The sequence below is a fragment of the Orycteropus afer genome, unplaced genomic scaffold, assembly GCF_000298275.1.
Source record: "Orycteropus afer afer isolate SDZICR_OR568_19922 unplaced genomic scaffold, OryAfe1.0 scaffold00193, whole genome shotgun sequence".
In the NCBI taxonomy this organism is placed as follows: Eukaryota; Metazoa; Chordata; class Mammalia; order Tubulidentata; family Orycteropodidae; genus Orycteropus; species Orycteropus afer.
The window spans coordinates 5747475-5775217 of record NW_006921780.1 but is presented as its reverse complement, the minus strand read 5'-3'; the positions used below and the strand labels follow the sequence as shown (position 1 = coordinate 5775217).

Below are 27743 nucleotides of genomic sequence, written 5' to 3'. Positions count from 1 at the left end.
GTCGCTATGAGTCGGAATCAACTTGTTAACAGTGCGATTTATTTATTTATTTGGTATATAATTTAAATATTTTTGCAATGTTTTTGTTTTGTAAGTTTTAAATTATTTCTGAACAAAAAGTTAATAAAGTAATGCAATCACAGTGAGGTAAATGTAGTACTTGGGGTTTAGACAAAGGAGGCAGCCATCAGCTTTGCCTGGGGATGGGGCATCAATCAAGGAAAGCTTCACAGAGAAACTTAAGGAGAAAATCATTAAGGATGATGTTTGAACAGTTGTGCCTGGGGTCCTACAGCATCTGATCACAGGTGAGAGGGGAAGCACTGTAAGTCGTGATCTACTATGACAGTGTTATTATGTGATATAACACTGTGTAGGTGACTATCTATTCTCTTATTCATGAAACACACCCTAAAAAAGCAAGTGAGTGTCACCTGTGTGACCTGCCGCAACTCCCTGCTCCTATTGCCTTTCACATATCCATTCTCATTCTTAAGTACCCTCAAAGGGAAGGAAGTCAGAGGGAGGGACCAGCAATCTGGAAGAACTGGGCAGGGTGGGCAGGGCTGGGCTGGGCTTGTATGGTTTGGCTCTCCCCCTAAAGGGCTCAGCACTTCACCCCACACCAGGATCCTGTGCAGAGGAAGCTCTGAATCCCCATTTGGCAGACTACTTCAGCTCCAGCATCTGTGAGACTGAAAGAGTGAGATTTCTGTGCTTGGGAGGAAGAGATTTCTGAGACAAGGTTCATGTGAGGAGGGAGCCCTGATGCCAGCTCCTGTCTGGTCTTAGTTCAGAGATTTTGTATTCCAGGGAAAGAATTCCATAACTCATGGGGTATTTGTAAAGCTGGACATTGGTGGAGGCTATTCTGGGAGTTTCTAGAATGTCTAGAATGCCATCACTTTCCATTTGAGGTTTCCTGATTCAGAAAACTCAAAGAACAAAGGTGAGCGTTATAGAAAGGATGATCCAGCCACTGACTTTGTGCATCTTGTTTCTCCTTAGAGAACAATGGCCAGACTCTGTTTCCTGCTGTTCCTCTCGATGGCCACCAGAGGGTGGAGTGCTGGTAAATAGCTCACAGGAGCAGCAGTTCCTTCAGCTTGCATCTGGTGTTCAGTTAAGTGGGAGGAATGGTGCTAGGCCGGGTTGTTCTTTACTTCTGGACCAGAGGAAGAGTCAGTGAGATGCACAGGACCACACTTGGCAGCAGTCATGAGATACTGGCTGGATGCTGGTTTCTGTCTTCTTTTGGGGTCTGGTCTCATTCAATCAAAGTGTTGGCTGAGGCATATCCTGGGGCACCCTCCTCAGTGTCTCTGTGTGGCTGTGAGGGGGCTCAGGGATGGATGGTAAGTAGGGATTGTGTCACCTCCCAGCCACTACTGCTCCTGCACTCTTGGCCTCAGGTTCTTCACAGGAAGCTGTGTGTTCAGTGATGTGCCCATGGAACATCCTCCACTAATCCCTAGCCTCATAATTACATTCCTCACAATAGGCATAGTGTTGATAGTTTTCGTTGTTATTGGGTTCTAGTACTTACTTTAATTAATTTATTTTAAAAAGTCCAATGCTTAAGGCATTTGACTGCTAACCAAAAGGTTGGTGGTGGTTCAAACCCAGCCACCACTCTGAGGAAGGAAGATGGAGTCATCTATTGTAAAGATTTACTGCCTTAGAAACTCAGTGGGGGTTGCTATGAGTCAGAATCAACTCAATGGCAGTGAGGTTTATTATTATTATTATTATTAAAAAGTACAATTACATATACCATCTCATTTGATCTCCAAAGGCTGAAAAGAGTTTATTAGTGACATTTTAAAGAAGAACAAGGTGGAGAAATGTGGAGAGTGGAATCAAACACATCAAGTGTCTTCCCAAGGGGGCTCTGCCATCATAGGTTGTTTGGGATTTTCAGTCCTTTAATTCAAAGCTTACCTTTTTCTCCAGTTGGCCAGGCTTTCAGAGTAATTCCTAGGCTCCACTATATGTAAGTGACTCACCTATAGTTTTTTGAATGGCTGGACCATGCTCTAATACCCCTTCATGACATTTTCGTGCTCCTCCCCTTATCTTCCCCATCTCTCTGTCTTATAGCCATTTTCTGTTCATCCAATTAGAACCAACCTTCTCTGAAGTATATCTTCCCCCTTCTCCACAAAGTTCCCTGTCTTCTCCCCCACAATGGGCTCCTCTCTTCCTCCCCATTCTCATTTGGGTGTCTTTTTTATGTGTTTCCTCCCTCTAGAATGTAATCTCTTAAAGACATGTGTCAAATTGTCTTTGAGTGCCCAGTGTTTATATGGTGCACTCAGTAGGGACTTAATTAAAGTTAGTTGAGTGGGAGAATTCAAGTGTGAAACCTGTGCTAAATCTTGGGTCAGACAGTCTTAGCAGAGAGAGTCCCTGACCTCTTGGGGTCTTATATTATAAACAGTGAGAAACTACTGTTGGGGCAGAAGTTGGGAACTGATGGACAAGAAAGATGGTGTCAGCACCTCCAGACTATTAATGAGAAGTATTATCACATCCTCTCGCAGTGAACTATCCTCCTGAGATGTTCCAGGAAAGCAACTTCTGTGCTTCCTCCCTCCATTCCCTGCCTAGAAGCTGCAAAGAAATCAAATAAAGTTGCCATCACGCAGGTGGTGAGTAATGCAACAATGCCAGCATTCTCTCCTTGGAGCCACTTTTTATCTAAACAGAACCCAGTCATGGAAATCAAAGATATGTACCCAGCACTACTGTTTGTCTGACTCCAGCTCCCACTCAAAAAGGTTTCCAATGGGAATTTTGAGTCTTTCTTATGACAACCCAGTAACATGAAACATGATCTTCTGGACACAGGAAGAATGCAGTGTTCCTAGGACATGTAGGGTGGTGACAAGAACTGTGAAGGGTCTGACATTTAATCTACTTGTAAGCTCACAATTAGTTAGCCTGGCATACTTTTATTGATGCTGGTAAAAAACACTGGACCCCTGAGTCAGAGACAAAGAACTTTGTGATTCACAGCACTAGCAGGAGCAACAGCCTGAGTATCAGTATTTTCTTGTGCTGGTCCTCTGAGTCCTAATTCTATATAGAGTGATGCAAGAGGTCCAGGTGTTTGGTAGTGGATTTGTCAAGCAGGCGGACAAATTTTGGCTGTAAAGAAACAATGAACACCTTTTAGATTGAAACAGTTTATTACTCGCATAGACAGCAAAGTCAAGATCACAAAGTGTTGCCTTCATGCATTCCTTGTGTCACAGATTACACAGACACAAAAGTGCCAAATGAAAACATAACATCAGTGTTGGGGTGCTTTGCTACTAAGGAGCCAATCCGTGCTGCTGCTAAGCAATTTAATAACCTGCAGCTGGACCACAAGGGTGGGGAGGCAGGGTAGGAGGCCTCAGGTCTTATTAGAACTTGGACATCTCCAGGCTTCAGTCTATAGTTGGAGACCTCTGTGCATCTCAGAGCAAAGGGAAGGTATGGTTACTGACCATTATAAGAGGCAGATTCCTTGAGAGAGGGAGCTCTGGTAGCATAGTACCTAAGGCACTTGACTGCTAACCAGAAGGCTGGCAGTTCAAACCCACCAGCCACTCCTCGGAAGGAAGGTTGGGCAATCCTACTTCCATAGTGATACTGCCTCGGAAACCCAAGGAGGGGTCGCTATGAGTCGGGGCCGACTCGACGGCAAATAACAACAACAACAACAAGCCAGAGAGAATCTGTTACCCAGAAGGAAACACTATATCTTTTAAGGATGTTTGCTATACAAACATCTATGACAAAATAGTGTTCATCAAAGGCAGAAACTGCCTCTGCTCATAAGATGAGCAGAAATGATGGAGGCCTGAGAAGAATTATCTTCCAGGTGGATATGTATTGGTGTCTTCAGGGTATACTCTGAACTTCTCAGAGCCCTTCTGGTTAAGTGCTCTCAGACAGGGAGGCTCTTTGTGGTTCCCTCTGCAGATGGCTTGTATTTCCTCTGCACTGAGAATGGTGTCATTTACCAGACCTTCTGTGACATGACCACTGGAGGTGGCAGCTGGACTCTGGTGGTTAGTGTGCATGAGAACAACATGCATGGAAAGTGCACTGTGGGTGATTGTTGGTCCAGTCAGCAGGGCAGCAGAGAAGACTACCCAGAGGGGGATGGCAACTGGGCCAATTACAACACCTTTGGATCTGCAGAGGGATCTATGAGCGATGACTACAAGGTTGGTGCCAATCACCACCCACTTGGGAAATATGAGTGTGACTGGAGCATAGTATGTGGAAGGGAGCATTGGGAGTAGGGGAGGGGGGTTAGGGTTGAAGAAGAAGGAATTCCTTACATGTCTTGAATCCCAAGTTCCTCCAGGCTTTCAGGGGTTTGAATGATTTTGAGAAGTCATCATTTCTCAAGAGGGGGTGTCTAAGCACTGCTGGCCATCTGGTCACCCGGATCCAAAGGCTCTCAATACAACTGAGGGCTGCATATGTGCTGGGTCCTTTGCTTCATGTGCCCTTCAGGGTTGTCAGTGTTCATGTCTACTGCTCTGCAGAACCCTGGCTACTATGATATCCAGGAGCAGAATCTGGGCATCTGGCATGTGCCCAGCAAGTCCCCACTGGAGCTTTGGAAGAATAGCTCCTTGCTGAGATACTGCACCGACAACAGCTTCTTCCAGAATCTGGGGTATAAACTAGTTGGCTTCTACCAGGTACACAGGCACAGGGTTGGGCAGTTTGTTTAATAACTAGAGAGTAAAGTGTTTGGGGTGGGGAGTGAGTCTGCTTTCTGTGGTCCCACATCACCCCGGTCTGTAGTTGGCTGTTTCTCCTCCTTCTGGTTTACAGTGAACTCATGTCCTCCCTATCTCTGAGGAACTGTGAGCCAGCTGTATGGAAGATGAGGGTTGGGGAAAGTGGAACAAGAAAAAGGCCTTTTCGCTGCTGGAAAAACATACATGAGAAAAGGAGTCACTCTTATTAAGACTGGTTTCTGAATAATGACAGCTAACTTGAAGTGAGCTGCCCTCCCCTCATATCGGATGATGGTAGCATCTCTGCTGTCCTGACACATCCTCCATGTGGGTCTCTGCAGAAATACCCAGTCAAATACGGAATAGGGAAGTGTGCAACTGACAATGGCCCAGCGATACCTGTCACCTATGACTTTGGTGATGCTCAGAAAACAGCATCTTATTACTCATCACATGGTCAGAATGAGTGTTTACTCTCTAAGCCCAGTCATCAGTTCTTCTCTGTATTCTTGGGGAAGGGATGGTATATAGCAACAGTAACAATTGGAAACATTTACTGAGCACTTAAAATGGGCCAACCTCTTTCTTGGGGACTTGGCATGGTTTTGTGTCCTTTAATCATCAAGAGAAACTTATGAAGTTAGAAAGACTATTGTTGCCACTTTACAGATTGAGTGGCAGAACACTGAGAGATCAGGGGACTTGCTGAGAGCCACATGGTGAATAAGCAGCAGAACCAGGATCTAACTTCAGGCGCTCACTCTATAACCTGTATTCCTAACCACCCTGTATGGTTTCTCTTAATAGTTAAGAAAAATGCAGGTTAATGTTCATTGGAAAAGACAGCTAGTAAAGTCATGAGAAAAGTTTATATTTATTATGAAACATAGCTGTAATTATCTTTAAAAAGAGTACAATATTTAGTATAATAAAACCACAGAAGTTAAGTGTCTGATGGGCAAATCAAAACCATTCATATTTGCATTTGATATTCCAATGAAAGCAGATGATTGTAGGGAAAACAAACAGATGTAATTGGATGAGAAATGTGTAATCAGAGAAATTTAGACACAATTTGTTAAGTGTTTATTGCCACTGTACCTGTTGAGGTCTTCACAATGATCTTTTGTTGAGTTTAATTTCCTCTTTAGGCAGTAGGCTAACAAGGGGCTTCTTATGAGGTCAAGCCTTTGTCCTCTGTAATCTGTGGAGCTGCGGAGAGGCTCTCTCCTGGTCATGTACACCAGCCACTGGATACAGATGAGCTGGGCTCCATCCCACAGACTGGTGTGCAGGACTGTAGCCTCAGCTTTTGGAGTAGGGAATTCCTGAGCAGGCTAAAGGAAGCTGCTTCTTGTTCCTCCTATGAATGCTCCACTCCTTTCTTTTCCAGATGAATTTGTTGTAGGATTTGTCCAGTTCAGGGTGCCTAATAATGAGAGAGCAGCCAACACCCTGTGTGCCGGGATGAGAGTCACTGACTGCAACATTGAGCATGTGAGCCTTCAGGGAGATCAAGGATCTATGTACGTGTGTGGACGAGTGTGTGTATCTGGGAGAGGGGTCTTTGTGTTAGCCTTTTTACTCTCCTAATGGTGTTTCCTGGATTTACTTTATTTTCATGAAGTCCAATTTATCAGTATTTCATTTATTGTTAGTACTTTTGTGTTTTGTTTAAGAAATATTTCCCTATGTTCAGGTCATAAATATATTCTCCAATATTATATAAACTTCTAAAAATATACCCCCCCATCTTGTAGGGGAGAGAGTACCTTTGAGGGACTTCTGTGAATGGTGGCAGGAAGGAGTCAGAGCCATCAAGAATGAAGTAACTTACTTAGGACCCTCTCCCTTCCTGTAACTGATAGGCTGAGAAAGGGCCTTGGTTCCTGGAAGGCAAGCCTAAAGTCACAGGTCCATTTTCATTTTCCTGCAAGCCAACATTTTGTCAGTTTCCCAGCCAAGATGAGGCTGTGCTGTCATGTAGGGGCCCTATACACTACGCTTCAGAGAATGACAGGGGTACAGGCAGTGGGCTGGGGTGTGGGTATGCCTTTTCTCTTCATTGACGACAGTTGTCTATACTGACCTCCATGTTCCCTTACACTGTTCGTTAATGTATGCTTGTATCTATGCCTTGTGCACTGGCTTTTCCTTAAAATTAGTGCCCATACTATGTGATAGGTGTTAGACATCATCATTTCCTGTATGGAGCTCAGATTGAATGGAGCAGAGATGCAAATGCATAATTACATTCTCATGTGCTATGAACTAGAATAGAAATACAAACAAAAGGCTCTGGGAACACAATAGAGGATCTCCTAACTGTCAGTTCCACATAGTTGATCCTCAAGGGAAAGTGACAGTTGTGCTGTACCTCAAAAGCTGTATAGAGTTCAACAAACAGCAAGGGATGTTGCTGTGGTTAGATGCTGTGGAGTTAATTTAAAGTCATAACGATCCCATGCGAAATAGCAGAAGTGCCCTGTGCTGTTTTCTAGGCTGTAATTTTTAAAAGAATAGATTAGCTGCTGGGTTGGTTTGAACCACCAACCTTTCTGTTAGCAGCTGAGTGTTTAATCATTGTGCAACCAGGGTTCCTTAGCAAGATGTAGAGAGGCCTTGGAAGGAAGGCTTGGCGATCTCCTTCCAAAAGCTCACAACCATTGAAAACCCTATAGGGCACAATACTACTCTGACACATATTGGGTTGCTATGAATTGGTATCAACTAGATGACATTTTTTCTCTTTTGTTTTCAAAGTTGTATCAGCCACTGGCTGGGCTTCACTAGTTCAGGCTTCAGTGTTGGGCTGCAGCCAGGGCTTTTGCCTAGGGACATCTTAGAGTGGCCTATAGGAAGTTATTTCCAGCATCTTCCTTGAATACTGAGTTCTGGTGGTGTAGTGGGTAAGGCATTTGGCTGCTAACAAGAAGGTCAGTGGTTCAAATCCACCAGCTGTTCCACAGGAGGAAGATGAGGCAATCTACTTCTATAAAGATTTATAGCCTTGGAAACCCAATGGTGTTAGCTATGAGTTGGAGTTGTCTCAATGGCAGTGGGTTTCATTCTGTTTTTTTTTCATACTGGTTTCCTTGAATACTGTTCCATTTCCTACTTCTTATTTTCAGAGGAGTTCACAGCAGTATTGGACCATTTTAGGGGGTTTAATAACAAGGGAGCAGTCAATGTTTGGAATGAGAGTCACAGGATATTACACTGAGCACCTGAATCTCTTTGGGGACTCAAGGGCAAAAGTGTAAGGTTTGAGTTGGTCAGCATGTGTTTGTGGGTGTGTGTGTGTTGAGTGTGGATTGTGGTGGGAGTGTATGTGTGTGTGACCTTCCCTTGCTTCTTACTGGGTCTCAAGGGTAAGAGCTGTGAGCTCTGTTTTCCAGGTATAGAGACTCTATGCTTTTGAGGACTAAGACAAAAGGTTTGGGGCTTCAAAAACACCATTGCTGGCTGCTCAGCCTTTAGGGTAAAAATCTTCATTGCTTACAGTTGGGGTGAAGCTTGTGCACAGAAACACTTGGTAGAAGTCTTCCAGAGCTGAGATAGCATGAGAAACATGAAGCATTGTCATTCCCTACATGAAGCTTAGCTTTTCACAGTAAAACCTGGCCCCCCAAGCCCTAACTCAGGCTTGTTCAGACAAACACTCTGCTTGGGTGTGTTACTGGGAGAGTCTTGGACACATAACTCAAGCCATCCTTTCTTCTCAGCACAAGTAGAGGTCACCTGGCCAGAGAGCACCACGAAGATTGGTTCTCAGCCAGGAGGACATGGCTCTCACCTGAAGCAGCTTTGATGTCTTCTCTTGACTAGAGATTGTTAGACACTCATTGTGTTTTTCCAGTCTTGTGGCCAAGGGAATAATGAGGAGGGAACCCATGGGTTTCCTAAAGTCCATGCTGTCAAGAGGAAGCATGCTCATTTGGGATTCGCCCTTCCTCAATTTTAACAGTCTGTGGCATGGATCTTTGGTTGTTTTTGGTGACCCTAAAAGCTCCATTTTTCCTTTGTTCCTCAGCAATTGGCTTGTCCCTTTCCCGGTCAGGATGAGGCAGCTTCACCATCAGGGAGGACCAGCGATGGTGATGGAAGAATGATGAGTGTGTGGTTTTCAAGGGTGCAAGTCTCTTTGCAGATGTCCTCTCTGTGACAACCTGACTCCATGGCTGCTTCCCACTGTCACTCAAAACTTGTCATATGCATGTGTCCCTACATGCATCTATTCATTCCTTAAAGTGTGCATTCAGCATCCAGTCTGTGCTTGTGCAAGAGACACAAAGATGACATGATCTTTGTTCAGTGTCTAGAAGGACACACATTCACACAGACACACAATGATAATCTTAGGAGTCTGAGGTGTAATTGAAATATAAGTGAGGGTTAAGTGAGCATTTAACTCTGCTGAGGGTGTCAGGAGCAGTGACTGTAGGGAAGATAACTTCTGAGCTAAGTCTTGAGAGATGTATAGAAATTTATAAAGTGCAATTTAGGTTGAATGAATAGTGTCTTTACTGTCATTAACCTTTGAGAGTGCCTCGTGACTTGAGGGAACAGCAAGCTGCTTTGTAATTTTGGAGCACGGAATACATGTTGGGTAGAGTCAGGGTCTGATGTTGGAAATGTGAATGGGAGCTGGGTCTTGGCAAGACTTTTCCATTATGCCAATGATTTTGGACTTCATGCAGTAGTTGATGGGGAGCAATTAAAACATTTTCAATGGAGTGACCAGATCATGTTTTGTGTTTTACAAAGGTCACCCTGGTAGCATAGTGGGAACAGATTTTAGCAGAAAAAGACTAGGGGCAAGGAGACTAGTATTGAAACAGATGTGATAGTTCAGATGAAGGCCTGAATTAGGTCAGTGTCCATGGGAATTGCCAGGTATTGATGAATTCCAAAGATCTAAAGTGATGGAATCAAAAGCTCTTTTTCACCAACTGAATATAAGAGATGGGGAATGAAGAAGTTTTGAGTAACTTCAAGTTTTTCCCTTGGGTGATTGAGTGTCATTTATCAAGTTAGGGTGCCTGGATGAGGAACAGGTTTGGGACCAATGAAGGATATAATTAGTTCCTTTTTTTTTGTTGACTTTGAGGTGCCTGGTGTAGAGATCCAAGTAGCAGTTGGATATCAGGGCCTATAGCATCTGGCCTAGTAAACCAAAAAAACAAAACAAAACAAAACAAAACAAAACAAAAACAACCAAACTCACTGCCGTGGAGTTGAATCCAACTCATAGCGACCCCTCCTTGGGTTTTTGAGATGATATCTCTGTGGAAGTAGATTGCCCAACCTTCCTTCCTTCCGAGGAGTGGCTGGTGGGTTTGAACTGCCAGCCTTCTGGTTAGCAGAGGTCTCCACTATGCCACCAGAGCTCCTATCTGGTAGCATCAGGAAATAATTAGGAACTGAAGCTAAAGGGACATGCAGTCTCTAAGATAGAGGAATAGCCTCTCTCTTAAGGAGAATAGCCCTTAAGAGCTTCATGAAGGAAAAGTTCATCAATTGGACCTGAGAATGAATGTTCAGAAAAGTCAAAGGAATGTCAGGAGACAAAAAATCACTAAAGATGAAAAAAAAAAAAAAAAAATCACTAAGGCTAAAGGAAGAGAGAGTTATATGGGAGGAAGAGGCCAACATCATCATTGGAGATGGTGATGCTAAGTTGGATTAGAACCCAAAATCCCACTGTATTTGGCTATTTATATGCCAATGACCTCACTACTAGATTTCTCATTAACACCTCTTGTCCTTCTGTTTCAACGTTGCATTGGTGGAGGACGATACTTCACAGAGTCCAGTCCCTGGCAGTGTGGGGATTTCTCTGGTTTCGACTGGAATGGATATGGAGCTCCCATTGGTCACAGCAGTAGCTGGGAGATAACCGAGGCAACAGTGCTCCTGTTCTACAAATGAGAGCTTCACTGTATGGGCAGAGAACTCTTCTCCCAAAGCTTGGATCCCAAGGATGGGGAACATCTCATCCAGTAATGAAAATGCTAATGACATGTATTCTACCAATAACTTTGTACTTTATGATGGCAGAGGAGAGGAAAATAAATCATGTAAATTCAAAGCTTTTTTTCTGCGAATTCTTTTACTGCAGAGGCTGGAAAAATGTAGGATATTTCTAAAGAATGTCTCTTGTTCTGATTTATTCTACTTCAGCCCCTTTTGTGCTTGGAATGTCAGGGCTCAGGAGTCATGACAGAGAAACATGTCACCCTCCTCCTTGCATGTAGCTCTTAAAATAGCCAGAGGAATTAAGGGAGAAGGGACACACTTCGCCCTAACTCTTTCTAACTTACCCACCTGGACTGATGAATTTGCATCTCCCAGGTGAAGATCTTAAAGAAGAAAAGAGTCAAATTTTTGAGGTGCACAAAAGAAGTGGAAATATTCACATTGCCCATATCATGCATATTCCAGCCTTAGTGGTTGAGGCATTCTCTTTAGGGATAGATGGGGCTGGCAGGCCTGTGATTATGGTAACTCTTCTTGGTCTTCTGGGCTCCCATATTCAGGTAGTTATTCAAAATGGACCTGAGTGGCTAAATCATCTGCAATGTATTATTGGTACAAACAGAGTGTGTATGGTATCAGTCTTGACTCATGACCAAATCTCAGATATTTTATAGGGTTTTCATTTAGAATGCAAATTATACCCTTACTCCAAATGTCAGTTGCTTCTCACTGGCTAGAACATTAAGTTCAAAGCCTCTAGATTTTAGGGAAATTAAAAACAAGATGAAGAAGAAGATGAGCAGGAGAAAGAGAGGGAAGATTAGCAGAAGAGGGAGAAGGAAAAGAAGGAGGGAAAAGAACTTCCTTTAAAAGTGTCTACTAGTATTGTCTTTGTTTAAATGATATTTATTTGGTCCTAGGTCAGAAACTGCTAGTATTTTCTCTGCTCTTCAATCCTTTTTCCTGTATTGCTTTCTTCCTCGTTAATAACATGATTTCTGCTATCTGTTCTTTCCTGCCTTCTCTCTTACCCCTTCTTCTCTTCACCTTCCTTACCCTTTGCCCCATTCTCCATCCCCAAACACAGATATCTCTGCTCCTCATACTCTCAGCCGACCTACCAACTGGAGAAGGTGACAGGGGAAAGTAGGTTTTTACCTCTGGTTGGGGTCCCTTTTATGTGCCTCATCTCCTGCATGCCAGACACAATTGACTGAGGACTCCCAAACCAGTGATGGGACAGACAAGTAAATAGTTTTTCTTTTTCATGTCTTCCTTTATGCATTCTTTTCAACAATATTGAATGTGTACTAGTTTCTGGACTAAGCACTGGGGATACAGTGATGGCAAGGACAGCTGAACCCAGTTCTGTGGTGCAGATGGTGGAGCCTGCAGGCCGTTATGTTGCAATGTGGTAAGTAGTCTGATAAGGACACCCATAGAGCTGGGGGAGTGCAGAGGAGCAGCCCCAAACCCAGAAAAGAATGTTAGGAAGGACGTCTATGGAAAGGTGACCTTTCCTTAATTGTTCTCCCTTCTATTCTGGTGTGACCACAGAGGACTCTGAGCTGGGAAAGCTTCACCTATTATTGTTTTTATAGGTGCTCACTTTTGTGTAGTAAAGTGGCTAAAGGTCCAAGCTCTGATATAGTTCAAATCCTGGCTCTCTAACTTCACCTGACCATTATTCATGTCTCAGAGTTTCAGTTTCCTTATCTGTAAATACAAATAATAATAGTGAAGTCCTCATATGTGGTTTTCACCTTCTCATATGGTTTTCATAAAAGTGAAATGAAATAACATGTATAATCCTTAGAAGTGCACCTAGCTTGTAGCAACCCCTCAGTACATGTGATTTGGGTGAAAGTTTACAGAGGAAATTCATTTTCCATACAGCAGTTTGTACACATTTTGTCTCATGACATTGACTGCAATTCCCCACAATGTAACAGCTCTCTTCCCACTTCCTCCCCATAGTTACCTCTTCCCTGTGTCCTTTCCTCCCATGCACTCCCACCCCCCAAGCTATCTCCCTGTGCAAACACAGCAGATTGCTCCAAAGAGTGTATCTACTTGATGTAAATGTTCACCCCATATGTCTTTCTAATGTTTGGCTGTAAGGCACAGGAGTGAGTTCATTTTCAGACCTGAAGGGTAACTAGGGCTATAGTCTCAGGAGATCTCACCAGGCTTTATCAGACCAGCAAACCTGGTCTTTTTTCTTCCTTTTTTTTTTTTTTTTAATGATTTTAAGTTTTGTTCTACATTGTTCTCCCACTCTATCCAGGATCTCCTGCAATGATCACCCTTTGAGTGGTTGACAGTGATAACTGGGCATCATCTGGTTCTTCTGGTCTCATGGTCATATATAGGTTGAGGATCTCATGGTCTACTAGTCCCTTGGACTAATTGTTTCCATGCATCTTCATTTTTCTTTGCTCTGAATGAGGAGAGACTCATTGTTGCATCTAGATGGCTGCTTGTAAGCTTTAAAACCTCAGTTGCTACTTGCCAAAGTATGAGAAAATCATAGGTCTTCTGAAACTGTTTCCTTTGATAACCCACCCAGAATACCCTCACCTGCCTGTTAGCAGCCAGTGATCTGGAGCTAACCCAGGAAAATGAAGGCAAAATTCCTTTTTCCCAAACCAATCTGAGATTTTTTCTTGTCTCTTCCTTCCTTTCTTTTATTTATTTTCACTGTATAGATAAAATCAAAGGAGTTCTGGTGGCATAGTGCCCAAGGCATTTGACTGCTAACCAGAAGATTGGTGGTTCAAAATCACTAGGCACTCCATGGAAGGAAGACTGGACAATCTACCTCCATAAAGATTTACTGTCTCGGAAAACTAAAGGTGGTCACTATGAGTCAGAATCAACTTGATGACAGTGAGTTTTTTTGGTTAGATAAAATCAACATACCGATTTCCCTTTTAACAAATGTTATCTTCCAGGTCATGAGGATATTCACCTATGTAACATTCTAGAAGCTATATTGTCTTATGTTTCATATTTAACTCTACAATCTGCTTGTGTTTTGCAGCATAAGGAATTACCTAAATGCATAAGGGATCAGAATCAACACAAGGTTGGCTCCTATGAGGTGGAGGTCAGACATACTTCCACTCTCCAACTTCTTCACCAGTTTTAACACCAGCCATTCCAACCACAGCACTCTATACCCCTCTGCTGGGCTCAATACTTGTTATGGCCACATGGAACTCACAGACCATTCTCACAGTTGTGTGATTTATTAGGGAAATAACAGGTTACAACTTGGGATCAAGATCAAATTGGAAGTAATAGGAGCAACTTGAGATGAGGAGGTACATAGGTAGACTTGGAATCATCCCCTAAGTTAGACAGCACACCCTTCCTCTCTTCAGACAGGACAGCTTTCAACCAGGACAGCTCTCTCAGACTCTTCTTGGCAATGCTAGCAGGCCTTTCTCTCAGCCATGCAAGCAGACAGGCCTCCTCTACCTTCAGCCTCCTTGCTGTCAGCCTCTCCACTGCTACCTGGCCTAGCCGATAGCCAGTATAGCAGCTTGCTTGTCTGTTGCTCCCCTAGCAGCAGATTTCTGCCATTGCCACCAGCTCTCTGCCACAGAGTCCCTTCTATTCCTCCTGCCACCATCAGAGTTGTAGCCCTTGACCAATATTACAACTCTTTTAGAAGGTTTCTCTTCTTTCTTGTCTGCTTGCCTCTAAAAACCTTTGTGGGATTTGCTGCTTGTATAAGCAAACTCCTAGTCAATTTCAGAGGCATTCTTGTAGCGTAGTGCCTAAGGCATTTGACTGCTAACCAGAAGGCTGGCAATTCAAACCCACCAGCCACTCCTCAGAAGAAAGACTGGGCAATCTACATCCATAGAGATACTGCCTCGAAAACCCAAGAAGGAGTCACCATGATTTGGATCTACTAAACGGCAGTGAGTTTTTTTTTTTTTTTTTTTTGTTTAATCAATTTCCAGGCATGTCCCTCTCAGCAGGACCACAAACTGACCAATCCCCTCAAGTCACTAAATCCTATTGAGTATAATTGCAAGCCACTATTTGCATAGCCACTCCTCGGAAGGAAGATGGGGCAATCTACTTCCGTAGTGATACTGCCTTGGAAACCCAAGGAGGGGTCGCTATGAGTCAGGTCTGACTCGAGGGCACATAACAACAACAACAACATTTGCATAGCAAATCAGCCAGCTCCTGCAAGGTATGCAAAATAGACCAATCACAGGGCAGGCTGCAGCCAGAGCCATGCAAAAGTATAAAAATTGTCAAGGTATTTACAGCTTACCAGGAAATGTCAATGAACCTGGACAAAAGAACAAACTTTCTGGGGTAAAAAATAACCTGGTAGTCCCTAGCTTGATTCCAAGCTGCTTCTCCAAAGAACTGGAGCAAAGACAACTCTTCAGGGATTAGAGGAAAAAAATCTCCCAAGCTTTTTTTTTTTTCTAAAGAGTCAAGGTAAAAGGCTACATAAAAGAATTTATTTTACCACAACTTTTAATTGATTTTTGTATTTATTGTGAGCTAAGTGTTGTTTAACTTTTTTTTTCTTCCATATTGATTTCAAATTCTCCCAGCATCACTGATTGAAAACACTATCCATGCCACCCTCATCCCTACTACTCTGAAGTGTCATGGTAGTGCAATGATTAAGTGTTTGGCTGTTAAATGAAAGATTGGTAGTTCAAACCCTGCGACTACTCTTGGGGAGAAAGATGTGGTAGTCTGTTTGCATAAAGATTTATAGCCTTGGAAACCCTATGGCAGCAGTTCTACTCTATCCTATAGGGTTGCTATGAGTCATTCAATTAGGTGACCATTTTTTTTTTTTTTTTTTTTAGTACTCGGTGTCACTTTTTCATAAATCAAGTATACATATAAAGACATTTTATTGCTAACCAGAAGAATGGCAGTTCAAGCCCACCAGGCACTCCTCAGAAGAAAGACTGGACAATCTACTTCTGTAGAGATAGCCCCTCAAAACCCAAGGAGGGGTCACTATGAGTCAGAAATGACTTGGCAGTGAGATACTGTTCTTTTGGGTTATTATTTAATCTATGTTATCTTTTTGTTTTATATAATATTATATTGTATTTTTGTTGAAAGTTTAGACAGCAAGTTAGGTTCCTATTTAACAATTGCTACACATATTGTTCAGAGGCATTTATTACACTTTTCACAATGTTTTAACATTCTCATTAATTCCCTTCTGCATGTTTCACTTCCAGTAAGCTGGTTTCCCTGTCTCCATAGCTTTTCTTCTTTGCTTTAGAGTAATTGTTGACTGCTAAGCTACTCCTTAGGAGGAAGATTGGACAATCTACTTCTGTAGTGATACTGTCTCAGAAACCCAAGGAAGCGTTGCTAGGAGTTGGATCCAATTTGACAGCAGTGAGTTTGGTTTTTGGTAAGTTCCATATAGATGATTTTTTTTTAAAGTAGAGATTGTTATGATTTTTATTCAATTTGACATGCTGATTAGAAGAGCAGTGTGAATTATGCTTTACAAACAAGGCATTGTTACTATATGTTTGTGATACGGTTTTACATTGATTGTAAAAAAATAACATCAGAATTAAGGCAAAAACAAAATATGCATACCAAGTACATTATCCTGACACAGCCTTTAGTAAAAAATTTTTGGTTAGGTAATTGTTGATGTGGCTACAAGTAAGCCAATCCTTGTTTTGAAGGATAAGCTCTGGACAGAAAATCCATTCATTAAAAAATTCCTCTTATTGGCCCACCAGGGCCAGAAGAAGACTTAGGTAATCTCCACTGGTGTCACTTGCAATCATTGTGCCCAGGGTCTTCTGATATATCATGTTTCATTTGAACAAAGTCAATCTCATTTCAAGTGACCATAATCCTGACCAGGGTAGAGTCATCCATGCCAGCACCTTTCATTTCTGTGAAAGTATACAGCCTCTTAGCAAAGAAGGCAGAGTGGTTCAGGGCAAACTGCAAGATGGACTTCAAATCACTGTCAACGTTTCCAGAAAACTAATGGCTAACACTGCTCAACAAATCTTAATTAGCCATCTTGGAATAAGCGTCTATGGTAGCTGTTAGCTGAGGAAAGCTTCTTGTTGCAAGAATCATGTTAAAGCAAGATTCATCCTTAGTCTCCCTTCACTGGCTTCATAAAGATTCTAAGCATTTTCCTGAGCCATTCGATGGTTTATATTCTGGTTCTTATCATGATTTCCCTGACACATGGGTACAAGTAAACATTCATCTGCCCTGATGTATCTAACCTAAAGCCTTTTTCAAGGTCTCATCCAAATTCTGACTATACCATCTAACAATTTCTTATATTTCCTGACTTGGTCTTGTGCATGGTATCTCAATTAATATCCATTCTTGAGTTCCTGTTCCCTTCTTTGCATTCTAAAAATTTCAGACATCATAATATGTGATTGACATGAACAGGGCTAGGATCTCATATCTCCACTTAACTCTGATTTGAGTTTGATTAAATCCTTGCCATACGTGATCTTAAAATCTGCTTTAATTTTTTGCTTTGATCATTGGAACAGTTTCCCACAACATGCATGATTGCCTGTACATCTGTCCCAAACCCCTTCTTCATTGCTTTTCAAAGAATTTCTGCATCTTTCCTGGCATCAAAGTTGGAAGCAGTTTGGATTGTTGCCTGAGTGTCCTGAGACAGCACAGCAGGCTAATTAGGGAAAGGAATTTGCCTTCCAGAAAACTGAGAAGACATCTTTCCTGCAGGAAAGCCACTTGACATTAGCCTGTACTGGGTCACCACTGTAAGTCTGTAATGGTAGCTGTGGATAGCAAGAAAAGTCTCCTCCTGCTAGGGCTCCAAATTCTTGGTCTGGAAGCACTCCAGGATAGATGAGTCCCCCTCTGGCTGCAGGGCACTAGGACAACCTCCAGGAGCTGGATAAGCTCCAGGGGCAGAGTAGCCTTTATCTGCAGGGTTGCCACTGCCGTGTCCAGCATGGCAGTACAGGTCAAGAAACAGAGCAACACAAAAGGATTAAGAGAAACAGGGACCAGGCGGACGCTCCTCGTATTCTGCGAGAGCAACCCCTGATGCCTTTGTTCTGCTTTATTTATACGTTTACATATGATTACATCATTATTCTTGGAATCCGTACAATCAACTATTTTCTACATAGGTAAAGTTTTAAGGCACTATGCTGCTAACCAGAAGGCCGGTGGTTCAAACCCACCAGCCACTCCTCGGAAGGAAGGTTGGGCAATCCTACTTCCGTAGTGATACTGCCTTGGAAACCCAAGGAGGGGTCGCGATGAGTCGGGGCCGACTTGATGGCAAACAACAACAACAACAACGTGCTCAAGGACAACAGGTGGTCATTGGAACAATCACAAAAGCCTCCTCAAGAATAATGAATGTAAAACAATAAATGTTTACTAGGGCACAGTGACCCAAAGTATAAAATGTTTCAACAAGATAGCAAACATGGTCTACTGGAATAATATCTGCTTTTGATACTTAATGTTTTGCCAAGTAAGCATTTAACCATGAGAGAGACCCTGCCTTCTCTTGTTGCTTGTGGACATGTGCCTTGCAGTCATGTCCTTTGATAATTTCTCTCTTGGTCTCCAACATTTCTTCCCTTTTTATTTTTTAAATGCAGTAGATGTACCTCAGTAGTCAAAGACTGAATTACTTGATGTATTAGTTTTGGGACCCAAAAGATAACAAATAATAAATTTAAAAACATTATTACATATGGTAAAAAGTGGTATAGAAATGTAGGAATACTTTTCAAAAGGTTGTTGTTGTTGTTGTTGTTATATGCTGTCAAGTCGGACCCGACCCATAGCGACCCCTCCTTGGGTTTTCGAGGCAGTATCACTATGGAAGTAGATTGCCCCATCTTCCTTCCGAGGAGTGGCTGGTGGGTATGAACTGCCAGCCTTCTGTTTAGCAGTCAAGTGCCTTAGGCACTATGCTACCAGAGCTCCTTTTCAAAAGGTTAAGTTTCTTAAATTCATTAAGTATAGTGTTTGCAACTTGATTGGGGTCAATTATTGGTGCATGACTATCTTTTAGCCTTTGACTATCTTTATGAAATTCCTGCATTTCAAAACTAACATTTGAATCATGCCATATCCCTAATATGCTCATTTTAATTTTTTTCCCATGTGAATTTGGGATTACTGAAGTTCACAGGGTATGCTGTTATGCATATGTATTCATACCGACAGTCACAATGTAATGCTTGCCTCACTTGCATCACTTCTACTTCATCCCCTATTGATAATACTGCCTCCTCTAACATGTCTATTTTGTGTTTAAAATCCTGATCAATTTCTTTTGATGCACTAATGCCTTCACAGTATTTTGGGCTACATCATTTGCATATGGGGCTGCCTGAATAGATGACTGTAGTGCAATAGCAGCCACAGTCATAGTAGTTATCATTGCGGTAAGAGCAGTTATACCTGCAATAAGGAGCCCAATGAAGCATTTCGGTCTACTAAACCCTTGTTGTACTAAATACAGTGAATGTTCTCCTGCTGAGTGAAACCATCCATCTGAAATATTAACTGGTAGGGTTACATAGTATGGTTGCATTACTATCAATACATACTGATCTGTTGAGATTAAGCACTGAATTAACAATCAATTATTACAGGTCACATTCCAATAATAATTTCCTAAAGTATCATTAGTTTCAGAAACATTTAAACAACTTAAAGTAGCATTTACAGTATCGGTATATTTTTTGTGTCAGCATGATAGCATTTGGGGGTTGAACACATGCCTGTATGTCAGAGTGACTTCTTAGGACAAATGTTGCTCCTTCTGGTCCCCCAATGAATGTAGTATGATTCTCCATTCCTATTGCAACAGTTTCCATAATTCTGATTGTACAGGTCCTTCTGGTGTCTGTAAGATGTTTTCTGGAAAACCCCTGGGGAAGCTAGTGAACAATGAGTCATTATTTGAGTCCCCCCAATCCATAAGATAGCGTGAGGAGTCATGTTCTGCATTGTAGGAGGACACCATAAACTTTTTTGGGAAAGGCAAGTGACATTTAAACCAAGGTGGAAATGTCTCCCAATCTTGTGACATGTTAGGACAGTATAATACAGGAGGAGTTATAGTATAATTTCTGAAAATACTCCCATAAGTTGTAAATTTTGATATCCCCCAATACACACATGTCAGGTTGTTTCCATATGCCCATCACATTTTTGGTAATAGCTTCAAGTATGGTGAGGGACTATGGCTATGTTGGGTGAAACAAATTGGTGTTCTTGTAGCAAGTGCTGTATAATTCACTGTACTTTCTCCATCTAATAATTTTCCTATAGACTCTCCACCCTTTCCCCCAAGCAACTGAGTGTCGTTAATAAAGACAGGAATATCAGTATCATAGTATGTAGCAGGCTGCATCCAAGGTGGATGAAACAAATATGCCCGATGTGTTTCATTTGCTATGGGAGTGATTTGAGTTGACAGCAATCCATCATAGCTAAAAATATCATTTCTGGGGTCTGAGGCTGGCCTAGGCCTTGGACCATCCTTGCAACCTCATGAGATAACGCCTTAATCTGACCCCAAGTCGGCAGTGTCACTTCCCTAGTCTGATAACTCGACTGTCGTTGCCTCCTTCGACTATCCTGTAGTGACAGCCATTGAAGGCAGCGCTGGATATGATCCATCATATTGGATGAGTTTCTCCGGTACCCATATGGGTTTGTCATTGTTTTCTGAAAAGACACAAGCATACCTTCGTCCCCATGTTAATAATGGATCTGGTCTTTTCCATTGACCTGTTGATACATCTTTCCATCAAACCCTGATTGAGATGGTATCCCGTTTTACCTTTTAAAAATTATCTGTCAGCAGCAGACTGCCCGTCAGTGTCACAGTTCAAAAAATTTAAAGTATATAAAATGTTATTTAATATTTTTTGCAGGGCTATTACAATATAAGTCCCTTGGACTCTTGCCTATTGTCCCCCCCCCCTTTTTGTTTTTCTAAATAAAGTTTTATAGTGTGATGTTTTCATTCTACAATGCTTTGCCCCTGAGGATTGTAAGGAATACCAGTGGAAAGGTTAATAGAGTAAAAGGAACAAAAACGTTAAAAGGACTTACTCATGTGAGCTGGGGCATTATCCATTTTTAAATGTTTAGGGGGACCACAAAAAGTAAAACAATCTAATAAATGATGGATAACATGCTTTACCACCTTGCCCATTAAGGCTGAAGCTATAGTGAATCCAGAATATGCATCTACAGTAACATGTAAAAAATATTGCTTTCCAAAAGAAAGTATATGAGTAACATACATTTGCCAAACATAGTTAGGTTGAAGCCCTCAAGGGTTTAAGCCATAATGTGGCACAGGGAGATGTACATTGCAAGAGGAACAGTTTTTTAATTATTTGTCTATCCTGTTCTCTAGTAAGTTGGAATTTTTTACGTAAGCTAGCACTATTTTGATGAAAAGAGGAGTGTGATTGGATAACTTCTTGTATGGAAAGACAAAATTGTTTATCCGCTTGCTAGTGTCCTTGAGTGAGAGGGCCTACTAAAGGGGTATGTGCTCTAATATGTGTGATGTAAAATGGATGAAAACATTTCCGTACTTCCTTTTGCAAAGTGAAAAAGAGAGTTAATAATTCTTCATTAGAAATATATTTGGTTTTACCAGTTTCAACATGAGTAAGTAATGAACCATATATTGTCTGTTACTGACAATGCTTAGTGGCTGATGCAAGAAATCCTGAAAAGCAAGAAAAATTGCATAGGCTTTCAGCTTTTATGCTGAAGTATAGGGGGTATCTTTGACCTTATCTTTAATGTTGTTGTTGTTGTTATGTGCCGTCGAGTCGGCCCTGATTCATAGTGACCCCTCCTTGGGTTTCCGAGGCAGTATCACTATGGAAGTAGGATTGCCCAACGTTCCTTCCGAGAAGTGCTGGTGGGTTTGAACCGCCAGCCTGCTGGTTAGCAGGTAAGTGTCTTAGCCACTATGCTACCAGAGCTCACAAAAGGTTGCCTTGTCAGGAGTGGGATTCAAACCCACGCCTCCAGGGGAGACTGCGACCTGAACGCAGCGCCTTAGACCGCTCGGCCATCCTGACGGCCTATCTTTAATAGTAGAGTGATATCCCACTTTTCCTTTACTAGTGCCATCAGTAAAAACTGTCAAAGCATGAGGAATAGGGTGATCAATATGTTTCTCAGGAAAAATTCGTTTATGTGATTCCACCACTTGTAATAGTTTCTGAGATGGTTTATGATTGTCTAGCTGACCCACAAATGTAGCAGTAATGATTTGCCATTCAACATTATTACGAATAAGGGTTTGTAACTGCTGTGGAATATGTGGTTGATGTATTATGGTTAGATCTATTCCTGTCAATTGCTTATGTCAATGTAGTAATTTCTGAATATAAATATTTACTATAGTAGGATAGGTTGTAATGAAAGTAGAGAATTGGTATTGAAGATGGATCCATTCTATAATACCCTGAGATTGATAAAATGCTCCAGTAGGACACTCAGGTGTGGCTAAAATGACTCCTAATATTGGAGATGTAGTGTCAACTCAGGTTAATTGAGCCTCCATCATTCATTGCTCTACTAAAGTCAATTCTTGTTTTGCCTTCTCAGTTAAATGTCTAGATGAAGTTAGTTCTGGATCTCCCTTTAATGTGTCAAAAAGACAACTAAGTTGTTGATTGGTGATGCCCAAGGAGGGCTGAATCCAATTAATATTGCCCAACACCTTTTGGAAATCATTTAAAGTGGTTAAAGAATCTAGTTGAAGAGTAATTTTCTGTGATCATACAGTTCTTTTGTCTATGATATATCCTAAATATGAAAATGGAGCAGTTTTCGGAACCTTTTCAGGAGTTATTGGAAACATGATGAGAAAGTTATTCACTTAAATGTAAGAAAATCTGATTTAATATATCTTTATCAGGGTGACTACAAAGGATATCATCCATATAATGGATAATAATAGCCTTTGACCAAACATATCGTGTTTGTTCTAATGCACTTGCTACAAAGTTTTGACACATAGTAGAAATATTTTCATGCCTTGAGGTACTACTTTCCCGTGATATCACTTTGCAGGGGCTTGAAGGTTAATCTTTGGGATAGAAAGAGCAAATCTAACCTTGTCTTGCAGCTGCAACGGAATAGTAAAGAAACAGTGTTTTAAATCTAAGATTATTAAATGCCAATCAAGAGGTATCATTGTAGGATAAGGAAGACCAGGTTGTAAAGATTCCATAGTTTGTATGCTAAGATTAACAGCTCATAAATCATGTAACATTCCCATTTGCCAGATTTTTTCCTTATTACAAACACTGGACTATTCCATGGACTATTAGAGTGTTCAATATGTCCGGCATCCAACTGGTGTTGCACAAGTTCAGGTAGTGCTGTAAGTTCCTCCCTGGATAGGGGCCATGGTTTTACCTAGATAGGTTCATCTGAAAGCCAAATAATTGGTTCATCCATGGGTGGGAGGGTCATTGCAGCAGTCCCTACTATAAAGTGGAATAGCCTAATCTTTTTGACCATCATTTCCCCTAGGTGAAATTGGATGGATTTCCCCTTGTTGAGTAGCCCTCAGCCCTTTATATGGGTCAAACCCTTGTGAAACCATCATGTCAGTAACCTGTGTGGTTGGACTAAATAATAATAATACCCCCATAAGGCTTAATATATCCTGTCCCCAGAAATTTACAGGAATTTTTTTCTAAAACATATGGTTGAAAAATACCTGATTTCTATTCATGGTCTTCCCATTGCAGCATTGCACTGCTTCTAGCAGGGGTAGAAACTTCCCCTAGACCCCTCAGTTGAGTATCTACCACTTCCAATATTGTTGGGGCCAATGACAATTTACGATTACCGATACATCAGCTCTTGTGTCAAGGAGGCCTATAGACATTTTACTGTTTATATAGATACTCAATTGAGGTCTGTCTTTAGTAACTTGTTGAATCTAATGAACTTGTGTACAACTGACATCTGTACTTCCAAATCCATTTTTGCCTCTTTGTTTATTTAGATTTCTAGTTCTAACAGTTGGTTATAAAATGAGTTGGGCTATCTTAGCCCCTTCAGAGAAGCTAACAATTTTTTTGTACCCACACTAGCACTTTAATCTCTCCCTCATAATCTTCATTGATGACCCCAGCTCTAGCATTAATTCTTTCAGTGTGTTCCCACTATGCCCCATTATAATTCCCACTGTCCCTTTAGGGAGTGGTCCAAAAGTTTGTGTTTCAATTACTTGGGTACCCATCTCTGGAGTTAATATGACTCGGGTGGTGGCAACAGAGGTCCAGTCCTGTACTTCCCTGGATAGTGTGGCAAAGGGACTCAATGGAGGGTTGTTTCATGTGAGCATGATCACTGATGGAGTGAGGGAAAGAGCTGCCCCTATTGTTTGTCGGGGCTGGAGTAAGACACATGGGAAGTTTCCTGAAAGAGGCACACCGTCAAGATTAGTTTTTGACCTGCATTCTGAAGACCAATGTTTTCCCTTTTTACATATGGGGCATATTCCTAGAGTTTGAGAAACTCTGGTTGAGTTATTAGGAAGGTTTCTCTTCTCTAATCTCTTCTGACATTGTTTAGCAACATGACCCATTTTGCCACAAGCAAAACATCCTCCAGATTTTCTTTGACTAGCTAAGGCAGCAGCTAATAAATTCATAGTATGTGTCTGAGTGCCTACATCTTGGCATTTTCAGATCATATCAGCTATAGTCATTGTTGTTTTGCTCCAGCCATGGCCTGTTTACAGTCTTTGTTAGCATTGTCATAAGCCAATTGTTTAATCAAAATATTAGCTACTGTGCTATCACTAACATCCCGAGCCACCGCTACACTAAACCTATCCACAGATTGTTCAAAGTGTTCCCCAGGCCCTTGTATAATTTTAGTAAAACTAGAATTACCAGGTCCTTTTGCCAGTACTTTGAGCCAAGTCTGTGTGGCTGAGGCTGCTATCTGTTGATATGCTTGTAAGGGATAAGTCAATCGAGTTACAACCTCTAAAAACTGTCTGGTGCTGGAAAGCATTTCAAAATTAATGGGAACATTATTTTGCTGATTTCTCATACTCTGCTCTGTACAGAAATCATGAAAATACATTTTCCACAACAGATAATCTCCTCCCTCTCATGCAATTTTAGTCAGCATATACCAATCATAGGGACATAAAGCTTCTTTTGTAGAGGCTTCTATTATGGCTCTAACAAATGGCGCTGTCAGCCCATAGGTGGCAGAACCTTGTTTCAAATCCTTAAGAGTTTTTAGGGAAAATGTATTATGTCCTTACATAGGCTGATTAGTCTGCGAATCTATCTGCTTGGCTACTGGAAATACGTGCTGCAATTCTAATGGAATGTCCTCATTCATAGTTTGCGCTCTTTGAACCATTGCTTGTATAGATGATAAGGGGGGTGAAGATGGAAATGGTGGTGAACAGCTAACTTGTTTCCCTGAAGGAGGGAGAGGGTTAAAAGGTGGAGGAGAGTAAGCCTAGTGGGTTTAGTAACAGCTGCAATGTTGTTGTTGTTGTTGTTATGTGCCGTCGAGTCGGCCCCGACTCATAGCTGCAATAGCCTGGTCTAAAAATGGATTTAAGGAAGGATACAATTTCTCCTCCTTTACTTCTGAAGGTTCAATTTCTATCTTTTGCCTGCCCATTTCTTCTTTCAATTTTAACTCTTGTAGTTTAGGATATACACCTGCAATAGGGCAACCGGACAACTCCAAGCACAGCCGTAAAATGCTCCAGACTGAAAATACATGTGGTGGAAAATCTTCTGGCCCATCCTCTTTTAAAAGCTCGTTTGTCTGTCGACCAATGTTTTCCCAGGCCACTAAGTCAACCATCCCTTCTCGAGGAAACAAAGGGCAACAGTGATCCACACACTGTAAAAATTCCTCTAATTGCTTCTTAGACACTGAGAAACTTCGGGCTTAGACCAATGCCTTAAGAACAGAAACATAACGATCCCTCTCATGGGATCCTGCATTCCCCATGTTTTTAGCTGGCTTAATGAAAACTTAAAGCAACAAAATTCACCCACACTTACCCTTCTTGCTTTACTGAGGTCTCAATTTCTGCTCAGTGAGGCATCCTCTCTGCTGTTCCACTTCAGGTCCCTGTTTGGGCACCACTTGCTGTGTCCAACACGGCAGCACAGGTCAAGAAACAGAGTAACACAAAAGGATTAAGAGAAACGGGGGCCAAGTGGACACCCCTTGTATTCTGTGAGAGTGACCTCTGATGCATTCCTTCTGCTTTATTTATATGTTTACACATGATTACATCATTATTCTTAGAATCCATACAATCAACTATTTTCTACATAGTTTTACTCCTCTACATGCTCAAGGACAACAGATGGTCACTGGAACAATCACAAAAGCCTCTTCAGGAATAATGAATGTAAAACAATAAATGTTTAGCAGGACACAGTGACCCAAAGTATAAAATGTTCCAACAAGATAGCAAACATGGACTACTGGAATAACATCTGCTTTTGATACTTAATGTTTTGCCAAGTAAGCATTTAACCATGAGAAAGACCTTGCCTTCTCTTGTTGCTGTTGGACATGTGCCTTGCAGTCATGTCCTTTGATAATTTCTCTCTTGGTCTCCAACATGCCACCACTTGGTGCTGGTGGGTAGATACCTCATCCCACTAGAGGAAAGCCACAAAGCTAAGAATACTGACCCAGAGGGGGAAATGATGACTCCTGGCCCACAAGAGGATGTCCAGGGAATTGTGGGTAGCCTGTGGTGGGATAGCCTGGGCATGACATTCTGAGTCCAAAGAAGCTATGCCACACCTCAGCCTACTCACACAAAAGATGGAGTTGGGGTCCATAGATGATTTTTTAAAAGATGTACAGTGTTCACTGGTAATATTCTTTATTTTATGACCCAATGTATTCTTTAGCTTACAGATACACTCAGGGATCCTTCAGGGGGTAATTTTGGGTCAAGATTTATGGAATATTTCAGGGCAATAGTCCTGGGGTCCTCTTTTCTCAATGGATCCTGTAAGTTCAGACTCTTAAAGAATGTGAGTTATAATCAACATTTTTCTCCCCTTATATCAGGATCCATCTACTGTGACCCTGATCAGAACGGTTGTTAGAGGGCACCATCTTCTAGTCTCAGGGTGGATGAAGCCATGGTTGTGTAGACTGTTAGTCCTGTAGACTACTTTCTTCTCTGAGTCTTTGGTTTCCTTCTTTCTCTTTCACTCCAACCAAGATGATACTGATAGCTGTATCTTAGAATGCTGTTTGGAAGCTTTAAAGACTCCAGATGCTACTCACCAAACTAGGATGTAGAACATGAACTTGTGAACAATACTGTGCCAATTGACTGAATTGTCCCACAAGACTATGGTCTTAAGGCTTCAAACCCAGAAAAGTGATTCCGTGAGGTGTTTGGTTATGTCTAAGAAGTATATGTAATTGTGCCCACTGAGTGCTGTATTCCACCACTTGTCTGTCAGTTTTTCATACTGTGGTGGCTTGTGTGTCGCTATGAGGCTGGAGGCTATACCACTGGTATTTCAAATACCAGCAGGGTCACCCATGGTGGATAGGTTTCAGTGGAGCTTCCAGACTGAGACAGGCTTGGAAGAAGGAAGGGGCCATCCACTTCTTAAAGTATTGGCCAGTGAAAACATTATGAATAGCAGTGAAACACTGTGTGATGTATTACTAGAAAACTTTATGAGTATCCCTGAAACATTGTCTGCTATAGTGCCAGAAGATGACCCCCTCAGGTTGGAAGGCACTCAAAATACAACTAGGGAAGAGCTGCCTCCTCAAAATAGAGTCCACCTTAATGACATGTGTTCTGGTTAACTAGTGCTGCTCTGACAAGAATATACCACAAATGGGATGGCCTTAACAAACAGGAGTATATTCTTACAATTTGGAGGCTTTAAATCCAAGTTCAAAGTGCCAGGCTCTGGGGGCTGGGTG

At 41.8% G+C, this 27743-nt stretch overlaps 1 protein-coding gene, 1 non-coding gene and 1 pseudogene across 2 annotated transcripts; 1 reads left to right on the top strand and 2 right to left on the bottom strand.

Moving 5' to 3' along the window:
* Positions 1 to 999: 999 nt before the first annotated feature.
* Positions 1000 to 10679, top strand: LOC103202863 (intelectin-1-like). Its single transcript, XM_007947795.1, is given in 7 exon segments — positions 1000 to 1072; positions 2544 to 2651; positions 3973 to 4220; positions 4548 to 4706; positions 5090 to 5216; positions 6142 to 6245; positions 10527 to 10679. Coding segments are annotated over 7 exon segments (957 nt in total). The 5' UTR covers positions 1000 to 1014.
* A 5795-nt stretch (positions 10680 to 16474) lies between these two features.
* Positions 16475 to 26561, bottom strand: LOC103202783 (annotated as a pseudogene).
* Positions 21759 to 21841, bottom strand: TRNAL-CAG. Its single transcript has one exon. It is a non-coding gene; the product is annotated as a tRNA-Leu (tRNA).
* Positions 26562 to 27743: the final 1182 nt, after the last annotated feature.